This window comes from Wolffia australiana, chromosome 19 (genome assembly GCF_029677425.1).
Source record: "Wolffia australiana isolate 7733 chromosome 19, ASM2967742v1".
Taxonomy (NCBI): Eukaryota; Viridiplantae; Streptophyta; class Magnoliopsida; order Alismatales; family Araceae; genus Wolffia; species Wolffia australiana.
The window spans coordinates 7,903,581-7,922,500 of record NC_135853.1 but is presented as its reverse complement, the minus strand read 5'-3'; the positions used below and the strand labels follow the sequence as shown (position 1 = coordinate 7,922,500).

The window sequence follows — 18,920 nt, the reverse complement described above, 5'->3', positions numbered from 1 at the left end:
CCACTTCACAGGATTGGTACTGATGCTCTCTTTCAAAATTTTCTTCACAGTTCAATCCTTCCAAATATTCTTCACAGTTCACCCACTGAGTCGGTGATCCTCCCAGTAATATTCCCATCTTTTATCACATTACTCATTAAAAGGGCTTATGAGGTATAGTCAAAAATGTTCTAAAATGTTTTAGAATAAAACATTTTAGAACTTGATAATGTCTGAAAAGATGATAATGCCTGAAAAGAATTTTGGAAAATAAATTTCCAATCAGATTCTGGAACAAGAATTTTCTGCTAGGAAAATAAAACGAGAGAAGAAGAAACGTAAATTCTGCTCAATTGAGCTTTTCAATTGAGGAAGATCATTTTATTACGTGGGTAATTTTCCCATAGTTAACAGAACGAGGAGAACTAAGTACTCACACTATGTCCGGACTGTAACTCATAATCTCCGCTTCTGAAGCTGACTCCCACAACAAGTACTTGCACTCGACCTGAATACAAGTTTGGTAAATGTTAGACTTAGCCAACGCCCTTGATTTGACTTTGTTATTTTCCTTTATGCTCTTCTTCCTTAATGTAGTATTTCTTTGAGCCCCTCTTATCTCACATATGTAAATTATAATGATCCTCTAGGCAAACAAATCTTCATATGTAACCTGTATTTATACAGATCACCCAATAAATTATGAATGTGATATCATTTTCTCTGAAATCATAGTCAAGAGTGAAGAGAAGTGACTCGGAGGTGTGAGGAGGAAATCAGATTGCAATTTGGAGTCTGACAGTGGGTAAAGTTATCCATCATGATTTTATTGATGGGACTTCCCTTATAATGTCTCTCAATGTAACACACACCCGAGAGTTTCTGTCTGTAGGAGTGATAGACCGGCTGTAGATTCGGGAAGTTAGGCACAAGAAGGTGGCAGGGGGTTGTTAGAGATCCAAGGGACTGACACAAGAGGAGAGAATAGGCTTCAAATCATTGACACTGCTTGGTTGCCCTCCTAGTTGAAAGTCTACCCGACTAAAAGGGAAACATATATAAATGGGAACATAATTAAATAATTCTAACGGGCTGCAATGATGACAATACCCCCCAGAGAATTGTATCACAATGGAATTCTGTTTCATGGAATTTCAAGGAATTGGAAGTTAATAGCAGAGAGATATCATCCAACCAGAAGAATAGAAGGTAACAGTATTTTGCAACTTGTGCCTTAATAGAATACCTTTGGAGTCGGTTGATAGCAGTTGGCCTCCAAGTTGGTCCGCATGTTCTCCAAGGTTGAGAAATCACCATCAGTCAGCACCACCTGCATGTGACCCCAGGACCTTAAACCTATTCTCCATGAACCAAGAGAGAGATTTTAAACAAGGATTGCAACATTCAGAATGTTCAACTGGAGGAAAAGTGTAATTGGCTGCCTTCCTGGACTTGGTCTCTTACTAGTTCTCACAAAAGGAGAGTTTTTAATTAAACACCATTACTGCGGAGAGATTGTCGCTCCCTAAGAGAGACATAATGGTGGTACATGTAAAGATCATATGCGACTGAAGAGAAACATTTTAAAAGGATAGATGATGGAAAATGCCTCATGAATAAGTCACCTTAGACGCCTTAGTTTTTTCAAGGATAATGCCGACAAGCCCAACCCCTGCCCCTAGCTGTGAAAAACACAAAAACTCAGGAAATAGGCTTTTAGTGGAAGTTATCAAAGAAATTAATATACTACTAAGTAAACTAGAAAACATCTACATTCAGAGACAGTGGATAGTCGTGAAATTTGTAGAAGAGAAATTACATATCAATGCAAAAAATGTGGTGCAAATGTAGTAGATCTAAAAGTATCTACTCCTACTCTGCAGAACCTGGTGGAGCCTGTTTCATGCATCATGAGTATATGGGTCTAAGCAGCCCACCTACTTTATTGAGTATCTTTCTCTCTCTGTGTTCTTCCTTGGCAACTCTCCGTTGGCTAATGAAGAGCATATCCTTCTGTTTCTCTATCACTGTTCTACCACCAAACTCTTTTACTGGGCTATCCATTCTTGAGCTTATGGGGTAGCATTGCAAATAGGGGTTTACTAAGGGTTTACTCTCCTACATGGCGAGGCGAGGTAGACGTTCCCAGGGTAGGAGAGTCGAAACAGGAATGATAGGAGGGGTCGAACAGATGGGGCAAGGATCAACCAGGAACGAGCCGCCTGAAGACGCAGTGAAGTAGAGACGATCACGAGGGCAGGGGACCGTAGAGGGAGAGAAGGAGACGAGGAGAGGGGAGACAAGAACACTTCTTTCTTCTATCTTCTTGGCTGCCCTCCCTTTGGGAGGGCATCCCTATTTAAAGGGAAATGCATAATAGAAAATTACTAAAATGCCCCTGTGGCCTAACATGACGAAACTACCCCTAGATAGGTTGAGGATCCTCTCCAGGATCCTATCAGAACCCCCCTTTGTAATCAAGTTTGAATTTACATTCTTTGGCCTTTGCCCTATTCCCAACGTGGAGATTCCTCGGCCTCCCTGATCTCTCTTTTGAATCTCTCCTTGCGTCATCTGTCGCTTCTGTTTCCAGTTCACCCATAAGTGGAATTCTACGTAATTTTTTTTTGAAAAGTTATTTAACGCGGTCACCCGACAAAGCGGTAACCACCCGTAATGAATATATAATTTTCTGAAAAAAATATAGAACTATTGAAGTCATCGCATGAAAGGAAATGATATTGAAATAGCGACACATTTAAACTGTACAGGAAGTTTGAACGACAACAATTTTTTTTTTTACCTCGAGGCACACTTTATCACAAAAGATCTCTGGGAAAGAAAGGATAAACTCTGACAAGAAAAGGCTTGATGGCCAAATAGAACACCTAAGAAAAAGAAATAAATATGAATCAGAAAGACAATTTTCTGTACTTGAGGCAAATCATGCTTATCCGATAAATCCAGTGCAAATAGGAGAAGTCGGTTGTCTGCTGCTCTATGAAACATTCTCCCAGTCATCAAATAATACTTCTTTTTTAATGATTTATGTCAACTCTACATTAGGAACCAAGGTTACATTTCTCAAGCAGGGAACCCCTACAGAAGCCACACGTAATTTCGTGTGATTATATTGGACGGCTGAAAGGGTCCAAGAGGCTAAGAATAAGTCAGTTCAACAAAGGTCCCCCAAGCAACTGCATTTTAGTAATATATAATGGATATGATCGCGTTATGGTTGATACAGTGAAGATGGATGGAATGCACGACTGGCAGGATCCCAAAATCCTTAAACAAAGAAGGGGCCTTACTTTGGATCTTTTTTAATCCTAAAGAAAATGGGTTCAGTAGCTTACAAATGAAACCTCCCAGAGTACTGTGGTTTATTTCTAGTATTTCCATATCCCCCAGAACACCAATAAGGATATATCCCAGAAGGCTCAAAAGGAGATGTTGACAGCTGGAAGCACATGCAAGAGAAGATTGCACGTGTGGAGGCTCCAAGTGTGAACATGATACGCACCTTACGAAGACTTATCAAAGAAGACGAGGCGTCACACGTCAAAGACTTACCAAAGAAGACGAGGAGTCACACGTATGGGTTGCTAGAAGCACGTGCGAAAATTTGAATAACTGGCAGGAGGGGAGGCTATAAAGAGAGAAAAAGGGGTGGCAGAGGCATGGAGTTGGTTTTCTGTCGCAAGGACGTGGGCTGGTAGGAGATTCTCTGCGCCAGAGGAAAGGGGCCGATCCGGCCTCGATCCATTATTTCTTTTTCTCAAGTTGTTCCCTCTTCTATCCTTACTCTCTTCCACGACACACTCTCTCTGACGTTCCTAGTTTTCCCTCTTCACAAGTAGGATCCGGAATTATCTTGAACTCTTCTATATTTTCGGAAAGGATATCAATCTCTTCTGAGATTCTTGGTTTGTAAGATCGACCAAGGGATCTAATCAGAACACAGGCTAAATGCCCAACCTCCTGTTTTATTTCTATATCCAACACGATATTTTATAAGTCTCTGATGCGATAAGACTCTTGATGGAATACTGTCTTTAAAGTGCACTACTCTCAAAACTGTACCGCCCCAGAACTGTTTGCCCAGCCTTGTTGTGGAAGGACAATGCATGTGTAGTTCCCATGATATGACTGATATGATATGTTCTTTACAAGAATGTATTTCAGAAGGCTCATAAGGAGATGTCAGCAGCCGGAAGCACATTCTGGGAAGATTGTGTGTGTAGGCTCTTTAAACAAGGGGAAGGCAGGAAAAGGGAGACTTGGCGCCCTCGGATAGTTGAGGCCTAGAGCATGTGAGATGCCTGGTATCTTGAAGGGGAAGAGTCTTCTGACTCCTCTATTGATCATTCCTCTATTATTTCTACCTATTGTTCAACTGCCGTCTGATCTTTCTTACATATCTGGTTCTGCTCATGAAATGTCGTCACAAACTCATTGGTTATAGAGTTCTCTTCATGCTGTTGCTGTCTGATTTCGGGGTTCATATCCTGCTTGAGGTTGATCATAACACAATCCTCCTCATTGCCCATCCATTCACATTCTCCCTTGGTTGCCACGGCTTCCACCACAGGTTAGGGTATTAACAGGAAAAAAACAAAAGATTATTCATTATTTCCTCTTCCATCATGTTTAAATATGGTGTGGAACATCCTTCAGCTCTTTTAACCCTTACTGAGCGTGAGATAGACAAGGAATTAAAGAGTGTAGGGTGATAACCTAAACCAGAGGGTGCTTACAGTATAAAATTATATTTATTTTGAAAGAGGTGTTTATGATTTAAATACTGAAATCCCCTAAAAGAAGAGTAGGGAATTGTGAGACCCGATAACCCATATCCAAGTTGTAGACAGTCCGATAAGGACTTGCATTAAAAAAATATCCAAAGAAGGTCATATGCAAACAATGAAAGAGAGATTTTAGATATCCCGACTGACTTGTTGGTTACACGATGATGGCTTATGCATGCATATGATCCTTAAGTAGATAAAATTTATTTTGAAGAAATCTTATGTAAATACAATAACTTGAAGAATCTACTACAGGAATAATAAAAGAGAAGTATAAGGAAAATAGAAGGAAAAAAGGGAACAGGTCCAACACATATTATTGGATTTCACTCATCTTAAAATGCTTTGACAGGATCTTGTGAAATAAACAGACCCTTGACCTCCAACTACATTAGTAGATGGATGCCATGCCCCATAACATCATGAGGCATTGTAATGTCCCACAAGAGAAATTCTTTGACAGTACAGATAGTCAAAGATGTGAACCATGTCAGTTTGTCATCCCTTAAAGCCACCGTTTGTTCAGCCAATGAAGTTTATTATTTGGTTTTCCTAAGAAATGGTATTCAACCATTAAATACTTTTCTTATTACACCAATAAATTAAAAACATAAAAATGTTGGTGGTCAAGATATTGGAAACTTTTAAATAATGACTATAGAAACAAATTGGCATACCCCGTGTCTCCTTCTAATAAATTGGAAGAACATTGAATTGGAAGTACAAATTTCAGTAATCCTGTGAGTCATTCGTCAAAGAAAGCATAAGCATAAATTTTTTTAAACCACTCTACAAAAGAGGGTAATTGATATCAAATCCAATAGAATAATACCAGTATCAGAGAAGAATGAAATCCTTTTGAGGTTCTTAGCCTGATTCTTTGGTGAAAAGCTTTCCTAAACAAATTAACCACCTGAAGTGAGTATGACACTATATGTCGAAGGCTGTTAAGTTCTGCCTACATCCAGATTTCTAAAGCAATAAATAGGTTATCTAAATTTAATAAGATGCTATTTTTTAGGCTTTGAAATATAAGAAAAATTAAAAGAAGATATTTTAGAACAGTGTCACTTGAAACCACAATAAAATCATATGGTACATGGGAATAACACCTACCTGCTCCGGGGAAATTGAATGAGCATATGTTTCATATAGATCCTCAAGAACTTCTTCCCCGTTGACTTCCGCATTATAAATAACTTTCTTTAAGATATTTTTTGAATATCCATGGCATGATGCATAATTTTCTGTTCTCTGCATATTATAAAGAAGATAAAACTGTTAGAGTTATTTGACATCAAATGACACTGACATACAAGAATACTTCATAACTTATAACCCGTGCATGATAAATGGATGAGAGTCATCTGAAGAACTTTTGCCATGAGACTTGAAATGCTGTTAAAGGAGATAAATGCATCCCTCCTGATGATGTGACAAGGGTGATGAGAAAAAAGGCAATTATAGGAGGCTCCATCTTCAACTAGAGTAAAAAAACATAGATTTTTTCTACGGAGTGGCAATTTATCATTGTTGGAAGAGTGTCCTATGTCTCCTCCATTCTCAATATCTCACTAATTCGGTTATGGACTGGATCACTAACCCTTCTTTACTTTCCTGTAAACTCTTTCAATCTAACTCTAATCTGTTAGAAATATTCACTGCTTTTGTCACCATTATGGCATCAGAGCCTCTAATGTCCTTAGTTTCCTTTGTACTGCCTCTCCAGTGCAGAACCCTTATGTGTAACCAGTCCTGGGCGCCCTCACGCCTACATGCAGACCGTGCACACCCTGTGCGTCATCAGAATTGGTGACCTGATGGTAACATCCTTCTGGAGTCAAAGATTTTCTAAAGGATATTCGCCGATTCCTTCTCTTCTGGTTAAGGCTCATCTCTGTCCTCGCGGACGACTCATCCACACTCTAGCATCTTCTGGCATCAGTGATTTGTTGAGGTATTCAGCAAACATTCTTACTGAATCAAGTCTTTTTCCTCCAACAGGCATTCAGCTCTTCTGCTTGAGGTTATCTGGCGTGAGGACAGGCAACCTATTTGGGCTTCCTATCCACACATATGATCGCGTGCGCCTTCCCCCTGGTCCACTATCTTGTTAAAAGTCAGCTTGGAATTGGACAGGTAACAAGGCCCCAGCCTGGTTGTAACCCACCTAGTCGACAATGTAAAGGTCTAGATAATCGCATTCTATGCAACCCATTGCCACTGTCCTGCCCTCTCCCAGCAGTGTTGTGGCCCCATCTCTTGATGGGTGTTACCACCCACCTGTGCAGATACATAAAAATTCCAGTTCACTGAGCAGTATCTTCAATGGAGAAACTATTTTCAAATAACCATTAAGGATCACATTACACCAGAAGAATCTTCTTCAATGGAGAAACTATATTCATAGAACCCTTAGGGATTCCAGTTCATTAGGAAGAATCTTATTCAATGGAGAAACTATGTTCAAATAGATTAAGGGCAAGTATATGAAGCAGCTTATGGGAGATGGACCTCCTCCAACAGATCCTTGGTATGACCAATTGATGGAGATCCATTACACATAAGAAAGATGGCTTCTGGACGGTATCACCCCTAGTGTATGTGAAGAATTTCTGTCTTTATTTGCCCCCTGAACTCCAGGAAGCAGCTCATTCTTTTTGAAGAAGAAAAACATGGCACTGGTTTATGATCTTGTGACTGGGTCCTCCAACCTTGTCGAAGGCAATAAATTCACAATGGAACGTTACTTTAAACTAAATAAATTGTGCAATGAACTCGATCACCAAGTGCCACCGGGCCCTCATCTGTTGACCCAGCTTATGTCCTGCAATTTCCAGTTTCTAAGTTCCTTATGGGACTTAATCTAGACTATAAATACCTTTTTGATCAACTTATTTGCTGGGAAAAGAGTTTGAGTTAGAAGGAATCCCTTGCAAGTGTATGTGCAGAGGCCCCTCACCTTCATCTTCTCCATAAGGATCCTCATCTGCTATAGTTTTGCAACACTCTTGGGTAATTGCTCCATTGTTAAAGGAGATTTAAAGACTGGTGCACCAAATCAGCCAGAAATTCCTAGTTTTGTTGATAAAGGAATGAGATATGGCTGTCTTGCTATTTGTTTGTAGCCACTGCAAGAGATGAGACCGCACGCTGCTTCCTCGCCTGAACTCACCTCTCCAGCTACCCTATCTGATTTAGGGTTTACGGTTTAGCTCCTTCTGAGACTCAACCATTACCATTGCACTCTCTACCAGCCCAGAATCCACAGCCACCTTCTGGAGCCTCCGTCCCGATGAACAATCGTTTGAACCAAGAATATGTTGAGCAGCTGTGGTGCCTTGTCCAGTTTACTCAACTCAATTGCTCTGCTTATTTGGCTCATGAATTATTGTGTTTCTATTTATTGCTGTACATGCAAGATTGATATAAGTCTCCAAAATATGTATTTTGAGAAAACACAAGTAGCGCGCCAAGCATGGGACATGTGCCATCCCCATTTAAATGTGAAGGGGAGATGGGAATATCCAGTTGGGTGACCAGAAATTTGAATTCATTGAGAGTTCGTTAAGGCCACATTTGGAGAGGGTAGTTCCTCTGATCCAGAAGAACAAGGCTAATGTGGCTGGGTTCCTTGGTCCTGCATTTCCCTATTTTTCCCATTCTTATCCTACATTTCTTCATCAACGATCAACCGCTGAACTTGATCTCAAAGATTTGGAATTTACTTTTGATTGTCCCTTATCTTACGACAATCAATTTAAAGAATTTTTTCTTCTCATTGAAGGTGACATCTGCAGGTAAAAGGAATTTCATTGAACTTGGACAGGAGCATTTGAACCCCTTCTTGGATGATGGATGCCCCCAAACACTCCTTCGATCTCTTGCAAGCAGTTTGTCTTTAGGGTGTTTCACATGAACAAATAATGTGCATTCAAATAGCTTTGGATTCACTCCAATATTGATTCTCACATCATGGAAAAATTTTGTCATCAATCTAGTGGGATTTCATACTCTAGTGGGATTTTGTCATCAATTTTGTCCTCAAGGGCAGTCTGTTTATTCAATGATCAGCATTAAGTAAGTGTCAGCAGACGTCCACTTTTTCTCTCTCCCTTACTCTTTTATGTTTCTTACCCATGTATTTTCAGTATTTTGGATATCTACCCTCATATTTATGGGTATACCGGATCCTTCATATTGGGTCCACGAGACCCAGAACGAGTAAACCCAGTATAAGTACTGGGTTATGATGTAAACCTTATAACATGAATGTTATTTTGAATTTTATGGTTCTTCCTCTGGCGGCTAGGGTTTGGACAGGTGAGAAGAAGCCTCTCCACTGCTTCTCGCCAAGATCAGCTGAGAGCTGATAGTAAGGCCTCTCCATACAAATGCCCTGGGATGCATTTATGTATCAGGTTGTGGCAGTCTCTGCCACATGACCTATCGTACTCTCAGCCACTCCATTTGTCCGGGGAGTTTTGAAATATGAGGACTCCGGTAATATCTTGATAGGGTTCTCTATGGGACCTACCAAAATAGGTGACAACAGCTGTTCACATGGACTGCTGATGTGGATAATCAGGACCAAAATCAGGACAGTGGACTCACCAGACATGCTGACATGGATGGCACAAAACTGAAAGATGGAACGGCATAACCAACTTCTTTATTTCAATTCACAGCATGAACCCCCCGTGTAAGACATTGTAGAGGGTGATTGAGAATTATTACTTTCTTTGGAGAGTGCGCTGCATCAAGCTCCTCTGGGATAAAAGTTTCCACATCCAAAAGTTCTTGTAGGTTCTGATCACTAAAGTATCTGTCTCCTCCCGATCTGTTCTGAGATGAAAGCAGTGGAGTCCTGAGAGGATTCTAACCGTTCCCCTTTTGTCCCAAATTGATTCATAAAATAATCTTTAGCACTCATGAATGTATAAGTTGCAATTCCAAACTGAATCTGCATCATAGAGAAAAAGATTGGTATAACTGTGGTTACATTGGGCAAAGTATTTTTTTAATACATGGCATCATTCATCGATTAGAACCTGACCGTTTAAAGCAGTTTATGGCCGCAACTCTGCATCTTTACTCCATAATGAATCACCTCTGACTCCTTTTGATTCTATTGATAAACTGCTTGTCGAAAGAGGCAACTGCTCACAACTTTGAAAGCTTATTTAGCAGTCTCAGTTAAGAATGAAAGCCCAGGCTGACAAGCATAGACATGATGAACAGTTTCAAGAGGGGATGTGGTTTACCTAATGATTCGACCTTACAGAATGAAATTGTTAGCTAAGAAAATCGTGTGAAAAATTAGGCCAAAAAAATTTGGTCCACATAAGGTCCTCAAAAAAAATTGACCTGGTTGTAAACCATTAAAACAGTCCTCATCACTCATCCGTACACCCTATTTTTCATACTTATCTACTCAAAAGGCCTTAGGGAAACACTATTACTGCTCAGCCAATTCCTATATTTCTAACGCATTACTGGGAATGGCAGGTCTACCCGAAAGCTATTCTTCAAACCACTTTTGCGTCACAGTGGCCCAGAGTACTCATCAAGAGGGTAAATCTTCCAAGTGATGAAGCCACCTGTGAACGTGCCTAACTTCTACAGAAGAGGTTTTTTGACCTCAGATTCAGAGACAAGCTGAACCTGCAAGAGTGGAGTATTTACACATTATTTATGAGAATGTAGTCAACGCTTCAAGAGATGGAGTGCGCCACTGGAGATACGTGCAGGGCCATTGCACGTGTGAAGCCCTTCAAAAGACAACCTCTGCTGGATAGAATGGTATTGATGTATTTTGAAGACATGGAGATAGCATCGCGGGCAGAGTGACCAAAGGCCAGAGCAGCAGGACGGCAGCGGCTAAGGGAAGAGGATAATATCTGCCAGATCATCCTCCACCGAAATCTCTCTTTTATTTTTTATTTATATTTTGAATTGTTGACACTTAGGCTCTTTTTTGTAACTAATAGTCCCATATGGGACATTCTTAACTAGCCCATTAGGGCTCCCCTATATAAACACTTGTAATCCCCTCTTATCTTTTTAATCAAGTTGGTTTTCTCTTTCTCAAACCTCTTTCTTGGTTCAACATGGTATCAGAGCCGAAACCCTAAATTTCGGACTCATCATCGCTCCGACTCACCGGCTCCTGCCGTCTTCGTGCGTCCTCTGCTCAATCGACCGACCGACCGCGATCGACCGACCGCGATCGACCGACCGCGATCGACCGACCGACCGGCTCTCTCTCTCTCTTTCTGCGTGCAGACCCTCTCCTTCGCACGGACCCGCTCTTTCTTCGTGCGGAGTAGCCTCTCTGCGTGCGGCCGTCTCCGCTCTGCGCACAGCCGCCTCTCCTCGCATGGTTGCCTCTCTGCGTGCGTCCGCGGGTGACCTGCTCCATCCGGGTTCCCTGTGTGCGTCCCGCGGGTGACCTGCTTCATCCGGGTTCTCCTGCGCCTCAATCCGTGCTGTCCGATGTCTGAAGAACAGACCTCTCCCTCTCAGACATCTGGGATGACTCCGGCGCATTCTCCTGTGCCTCCGACAGCGGCTGCATCGACTCGTCTCACTGGTCCAGCACCATTTACTTTGCCCAAGATACCACTCAATGGAATTTTCACCAGCTTCAACCTGCTTCAATGGCGACAGTACGTGCAGATCACTCTAAAAGGATGACTAATGCGTCATTTAATGGAAGACGGACCACCGGTGATGGACCCAGCATACTATGATTGGCTTGACATTGAAGGAGTCGTTCAGCGCTGGCTACTTGACAGTATCGGCCCTAATATTAAGGGGGAGTTTCTGTCTTTGGCGAGTGCTCGAGCCGTCTGGGAAGCCGCCCTCAACAGCCACTCCAAGAGGAACAACATTGCCATTTTGTACGAATTGGTGCATCGGGCCGCTAATCTTCGTCAAGGGGATCGGAGGGTATTGGAGTACAGTAACGAACTCACCTCTTTGTGGAATGAGATCGACCATTACATGCCACTGGAGGTGAATTCGGTGGAGCGGGGGTATGTGCTACAGCTTCGTGTGTTTCAATTCCTGATGGGTCTCAACCCCAAATATGAATCACTACGTGGCCAGCTTATTCATCGGGAGAAGATGCTCACCTACCAAGATGCACTCCGGAGTGTACAGATTGAGGAGTCTCGGTTTCAGCAGGCACCTTCCCTCACCTCGGCGTTTGCGGCAATACCGGCCACGGCTACTCATGCTTCATCGCCGAATTCTTCCGCCCGAGGGACTTCATCTCGCTCGGAGGAGTCTCCCAAGGGCGATCCCACACTCTTCTGCAATTATTGCAAGAAGAGGGTTCACTCAAAGGAAACCTGCTTCGAGCTCCAACGGAAGCGGACTCAACAGAGTCACCTTGCTGCTGCCGCCCCTCCTGCCAGCTCACCGAGCGTGCCGAGTCCAGGACAAGTGCCTATGCAGTATACTCTGCTTCCGGCCAATGCCTCCTCATCTCCTAGCTTCACTCCTGAGGAAATGGAGCGTCTTTGACGTCTTCTTGATCCTCTCGTCGTGGGCTCGTGTTCTTTAGCCCACGCAGGCACGTCCACCGCTCTTGCCTCTCCAACCTTGACTTCTGGAAATTTTCCTTCGTCATCTTCCACTTGGCTTCTTGATTCCGGTGCCACCGCTCATATGACTCCTAATCCTCGAGCCTTTTCAACCTATGAACCCGTTTCTAGTCATTCCAAAGTCAAAACCGCCTCTGGAGTTCTTCTCACCGTCGCGGGTGTTGGTCATGTTACTCTTTCCCCTTCTATGAAACTTTCACGCATTCTTCATGTTCCTCGTCTTGCTCATCATTTCCTATCTCTATCCCGACTTGTTCGTGATTTAAACCATGATCTCGCCTTTTCTCCAAATTCCTGTTTTATCGTGACAAGGTGTCGGGGGAGACGATTACACTTGCTGAGGAGCGTGAGGGGCTCTATCTTGTTCGACCTTCTTCCTCTTCTCTTGTTGTTGCTGCTGCTGCTGTTTCCCTCTCGGCGTCTCATGACCAATTGTGGCTTCTTCATCGACGCCTCGGACATCCCTCTTTTGACACCCTTTATCGTCTATTTCCTAAACTTTTCCAAGGTCATGCTGTTGACTATTTTGTTTGCGAGGCATGTCGAATTGCTAAACATCATCGCACTACATATCCTTTATCTTCATCTTGTGCATCCACGCCTTTTTCTCTTGTTCATACCGATGTTTGGGGTCCGGCCCCCCTTCACAGCACTTCTGGCGCTCGATGGCTTGTTATTTTCGTTGACGACGCTACCCGATTCACGTGGGCTTACCTTTTAAAACACAAATCCCAACTTTCCACCATCATTACCCAGTTTTACTCCCTAATCCAAACCCAATTCTCCACCCCCATCCGTCGGTTCTGCTCCGACAACGCCAGAGACTATGTCAATTCTACCCTCACCCATTTCTTCCAACAAAACGGCATTGTTCACGAAACATCTTGTCCCTACACTCCTCAGCAGAATGGTGTTGCAGAACGGAAATTTCGCTACATCTTTGATACGACCCGGAGCCTCCTGTTCCATATGCATGTTCCAAGTATTTCTGGGGTGAAGCCGTTCTCACCGCCATCCATCTTCTCAACCGCCTTCCCTCTCGTGCCCTCAACCATTCCCCTCCTATTGACTGTCTCCAGCGCTTCTTTCCCACCACTTCCCTCAAAACAAACCTCACTCCACGTGTCTTTGGGTGCGTTTGCTTTGTCCCCAACAATCAACTCGGTCGGGACAAGCTTGACCCTCGCGCCAGTCAGTGCATTTTCATTGGATATTCCGTTACCCAAAAGGGTTATCGGTGCTACCATCCGCCTTCCCGTCGCTTCTTTGTCACCAAAGATGCTACATTTGATGAGTTTACTCCTTACTATCCCTCCTCCACGGTACCACCTTCTTTACCTCCTCAGCCGGAACCGCTCGAGTTCCTTATCCTCCCTCCTCTTTCCTCCTCAGTCACTTCTACGACAGTCCCGTCATCCTCCCCAGCCCCTTCACCTCCAGCCGCACCATCGTCTCCGCCCTTTCCCGGCACTGCGTCGATTCCCATTGGAGAGCCATCCGAATCTCCTCCGGATTCTCATGCAACACCCGTGGATCTTTCTCCACAACCCTCTTCTCCCCAACCACCTTCTTCTGCTCCTCATCCACTTCCTCCTCTTGTCCCTCCTCCGGTGTTCCTACGAATCTACCACGCTGCCCTCCGGAAAAACATTATGGCCTCACCTATATCTCTCGCCGCACCCCCTCCTCTTCTCCTCCTTTGGATGCCTCATCCTCTACCTCCCAAGACACTCCACCAGAATTTTCCTTGGCCCTTGTGCCTCCTCCCCGCTCTCCTCCTTTATATCCTTTAACTAATTACGTTTCCTCCCATCGTCTCTCCAAACCATACCATGCACTGCTTACCTCCATTGACTTCATCTCCCTTCCGAAGACGGTGGATGTTGCCTTATCCTTGCCTCATTAGCGTCGGGCTATGGAGGAGGAGCTTCAAGCTCTTGCCCTAAATGATACGTGGGATCTTGTTCCTCTCCCACCGGGCAAGCACTTGGTTGATAGCCGTTGGGTCTATGCTGCAAAGCAAAACTCTGATGGCACGATTGAGAGGCATAAGGCACGCGTTGTTGCAAAAGGCTTTACGCAAAAATATGGCGTCGATTATCAGGAGACATTTGCTCCAGTGGCCAAGCTGAACACTGTCTGCATTCTCCTGACTCTTGCTACAGACTGTGGTTGGGTACTGCAGCAATATGACGTCAAGAATACATTTCTTCATGGCAACTTGACTGAGGAAATTTATATGGCTCTTCCTCCTGGGTATGCCTCCTTGGTTCCCTCTACTCCTTCCTCGGTTTTTTGCCGCTTGAAGAAGGCACTATATGGCTTGAAACAATCTCCTCGCGCTTGGTTTGGTCGTTTCACTACTGCCATGAAGCGTCTTGGATACTGCCAGTGCAATGGGGACCACACCCTCTTCTACCATCATTCCACATCAGGGGGAGTCGCTATCCTTCTGATCTACGTGGATGACATCATTATTACGGGTGATGCTACGGAGGCTATTACACAACTGGCGGCCTATCTATCGTCGGAATTTGCTATTCGCCACCTTGGCATTGAAGTTGCATACTCTTCTGTCGGGATTTTCATTTCCTTGGCATTGAAGTTGCATACTCTTCTGTCGGGATTTTCATTTGTCAGCGGAAGTACACGGTGGATCTTCTTCATGAGCTTGGAAAGGAGGATGCCAGGCCCATTACTACACCTATTGACGCTAATCACCACCTTGGGCGCCGATGAGAATGAAGATCCTGCAGAGCCTGGACAGTACCGACGACTTGTGGGCAAGCTAATCTACCTCACCCACACGCGACCTGATATTGCATATTCCGTGGGGGTTCTCAGTCAGTTCATGCAGACTCCTCGCATGAGTCATCTTCGTGCTGCTCATCGACTTCTTCGGTTCTTAAAGGGCACAGTTGGTCGTGGACTCTTGTTCCGCCGCCACAGTGTTCTTCGCCTAGAGGTATATACCGATGCGGATTACGCAGGGTCCATTGTTGATCGTCGGTCTACCTCAGGATATTGCACCTTCTTGGGCGGCAATCTTATTACGTGGAGGAGTAAGAAGCAGAAGGTGGTGTCTCGATCCAGTGCCGAAGCGGAGTTTCGTGCGCTTGCACATGGTCTCTGTGAGGCACTTTGGATCACAAAGATCCTACATGAGCTACGTTGTCCGGTTTCCTCTCCCCTCCAGCTGTACTGCGACAACAAGTCGGCCATCAGCATTGCCCATGATCCAGTCCAGCATGACCGCACGAAGCACATAGAGATTGATCGACACTTCATTAAAGAGAAACTGGAGTCGGGAAAATTCTGCCTGCCGTATGTGCCTTCAACAGATCAGATCGCAGACATCTTCACCAAAGGGCTCCATGCCCCTAGGTTTGAGGAGCTTTGTGGCAAGCTGGGTGCGGAAAACATCCACGCCCCAGCTTGAGGGGGAGTGTTGACACTTAAGCTCTTTTTTGTAACTAATAGTCCCATATGGGACATTCTTAACTAGCCCATTAGGGCTCCCCTATATAAACACTTGTAATCCCCTCTTATCTTTTTAATCAAGTTGGTTTTCTCTTTCTCAAACCTCTTTCTTGGTTCAACATGAATCACTGACATGCAATGATACAAACGCGAAATTAGAATACGATTCTCTCATTTGGAGTTTTTGATTTGGATTTTTTTTCAACAATTCAATTTGGAGACTGGATAACGATTGGTGTTCGTCAGCTCTTGGCTGATCGGATGAGAGAAAGAGGACACTGGGTGACCCCACCCTGAGAAATTAGGGAGTGACATTTTAACCCTGAAAATCTAACAGTGTATCATAGAACATAGCAGTGTCCTTCAATTTCTCCAGCTCCCCCTTCAAGGTTTAGGCTTCAAGATCTCTCGTCTCACATTCTTCTAAATTTGATTGGGCCTATCTGGCTAGCATCCCATGTTCCCAGTATGTCCCTGATTCTCACAATTGTTGCAGTTCAGAGTTTCGTTTGACTCACAATTGGATCTTACTATAACCTCCCTCCCAATTGTGGCTCTTCTGAGACTTAGTTTCCGCCATAAGATTTGGACTAAATTTTCATTCTGAGGACCATTTACGAGTTGGATTCTACTTTCTTCCACCAACACAATCTGAATGGCCTCTTCAAGATCAGGTACCTTCTCCCTATTCAGTATTTGGAATCTTAGAGAGTCATAATCAATGCTGAGTCCCATAAAGAATTCGATCAACCTTTCTTTCACAATATATTACCTTTCCATTGATTCTGGTTTCTCAATTGAATGATAGTAATCAACTTCCCTCAGAATGGCTAGGAGCTCACATGCATACATAAACTGAATCGCCCTGGTCACAAGATTATATCGTCCAATTATTATTTCTTTCCAAGAAATTCTAATGCATGTGATGCCACTAGTTTTTTGTCGTTTTCATAAACAGAAACCTTATGGATAAGCTCCCTAACATACTCCCCAGAAGCCAAACACAAACATTGGCATCGTCTCTCATCCATGACTAGTAGGGGAAATCTGCTGGCTGTTCTTCTTCAAATAAGAGATCCTTCGACCCTCTGCCCTCAGTCATACTCTCAACATACAGACTCCAGCGGAGCAGGTTGAACGCATTATATTGAGAGATTTCGGGACTTCTGGATACATGGACTGATCTGTGATTTCATCTCCACTGTTTCTAGAGAAAAAGACCAGAACAATAGGGAATAAATCGCTTCACAGCAAGTTAACCACAAAAAGGGAGTTAACCATACTTATAGAAATAAATTTTATCAAGTTACCGTTTGTTTGACGCAATGTTCTACAATGAAATTTTGCACTTCTGCTGTCAGTGAGCCACCACCTGATCGTCTGTACAGATTTTATAACTCAGTGCTAACAAACTTTATGAAATCCAAAACTTCACCAGCAGATGCACTTTGATGGAGTGAATCCAACATTAAGAATAATATCTAGGAATGTGTAAATTAAAATATAGGTATAAACATAAAATTTCTAAAGGATCTTATGGTTGTCAAACAATAAGATCAATGGCCACCTACGTGAAATATTGGATTATAAATCCAGTAAAACGGTTAATTATCATGACTAAACTTTGTTTTCAAAAAAAAAATTATCACGACTAAACGAACGTTACTATCAAATACGAGACTGTATCTGGCGAACAGAAACAGAAATAGATGCCATACAGGCAATGTTAGGCACAAAAGACGTCTCTAAAACACTACAATCATCATAAGTTTGAAGGTCGTTTTGCAGCTACTCCTGGAGAAAATCACAAAATTTGAAGAAATAAGGCGATGGTGCAAACGTAAAAAACCAGCATAAAAGAAATGATTTTACCCCTTCTGAAAAAGTAGTTTTACTCAATAAAATGTGTGCACTGGCCCATGTCGCTCTTTCCTAAACTTCTTCTTAGCAAGAATCATTACTTGCATACTATTCAAAATTCATCGGGACCGACACAAACACGACAGAAATTTGGAAACGCCCACTTTCCGTGCAAAGAGGAAGCGGACTCATAATATTAATAATATCCTAAAAATAAATTAAATAAGATATGGGGTGTACTCGCAAAACATTTTAAAGGATCTCAAAGGTCGTAATACAACAAGATCAATGGCCAACATGGCGAAAATCTGAATTACAATATCCAAGGAAACGATTAAATAATAATAATACATAGAGACAACCCAAGACGAGAGTCTTTCCCGCACTGAAATTAGAATGAAGTGCCACATGAATAAAGTTAAGTTAGGCACATAAAACAAATAATCAAACATTGAATTAATTCAAGATTTGTGATGCACGCCCGTGGTCTTTATCTCCACGGGATCAGTAAGGTCTTCCCGAATTTAAATTAATAAATCGACGGAACAGGCCCAAAAACGCAAAATTTGAAAATTTTATTGTACTCAGCCATCCTCGTAGAATGGCACACGTCTTCTACGCAATAATCATAACTCGCAGGCCGTCCAAATCTAGTCGGATTGGAAAGTAACACGGTTGAACAGCACAAAACCAAAAAAATTGAATAAATAATATGTTTTAACCGGCGCAAAAACCTAGCAAAAAAAGAAATCAAAGCCGAATCCGAAAAAAAAACAAAGAATTACTCCACCAACTTACATCCGCAGAGGAAACTTACCGAGCTAGAGAGATGACGCATTCTGCTGGCTCCTTGGCGAAGAACGCTGCTTTCAAATATGCGAAATCGGTGCTCAACGCAGAGCTCCCCCGTTCATCCTTCTCCTCCATTGTTCTCCTCTGCCACTTCTCTTTTCCCGCCAAGATATTTAAATTGTAGATATGACTATAGTTTCGGATGACGATTGACGGTTGACGGTGAACGGGACGAAGATCGTCTAAACCGTCCTGTCCCGTCCATCGTCTACATCCCGGATATTTCAACTTCGTCCAAACCGTCCCGTCCAGGGATTCGTCCATTGGAGAAAAAAATCGTCTGCATCACAACTTTGCCAGTTTCGTCCCGTCCGGAGAAAAACTGTTCTGT

The 18,920-nt window shown here is 43.1% G+C and overlaps 1 protein-coding gene across 3 annotated transcripts in view; it reads right to left on the bottom strand.

The window, feature by feature from the left end:
- Positions 1-18,672, bottom strand: part of LOC144715832 (uncharacterized) — a 19,469-nt gene extending 797 nt beyond the window's left edge. Inside the window, exons 1-9 of one of the 3 annotated variants that reach the window (XM_078590833.1) lie at positions 18,555-18,672; positions 17,188-17,257; positions 5,904-6,041; positions 5,620-5,683; positions 5,465-5,525; positions 2,783-2,867; positions 1,605-1,661; positions 1,226-1,309; positions 417-487 (exon numbers count right to left, since the gene is read on the bottom strand). In XM_078590833.1, coding sequence (XP_078446959.1) covers positions 417-487; positions 1,226-1,309; positions 1,605-1,661; positions 2,783-2,867; positions 5,465-5,525; positions 5,620-5,683; positions 5,904-6,041; positions 17,188-17,257; positions 18,555-18,664 — 740 coding nt within the window. In that variant the 5' untranslated portion in view covers positions 18,665-18,672. The remainder of the gene's footprint in view (positions 1-416; positions 488-1,225; positions 1,310-1,604; positions 1,662-2,782; positions 2,868-5,464; positions 5,526-5,619; positions 5,684-5,903; positions 6,042-17,187; positions 17,258-18,554) is intronic. The other 2 variants (XM_078590834.1, XM_078590835.1) reach the window with 2 other exon arrangements.
- Positions 18,673-18,920: the final 248 nt, after the last annotated feature.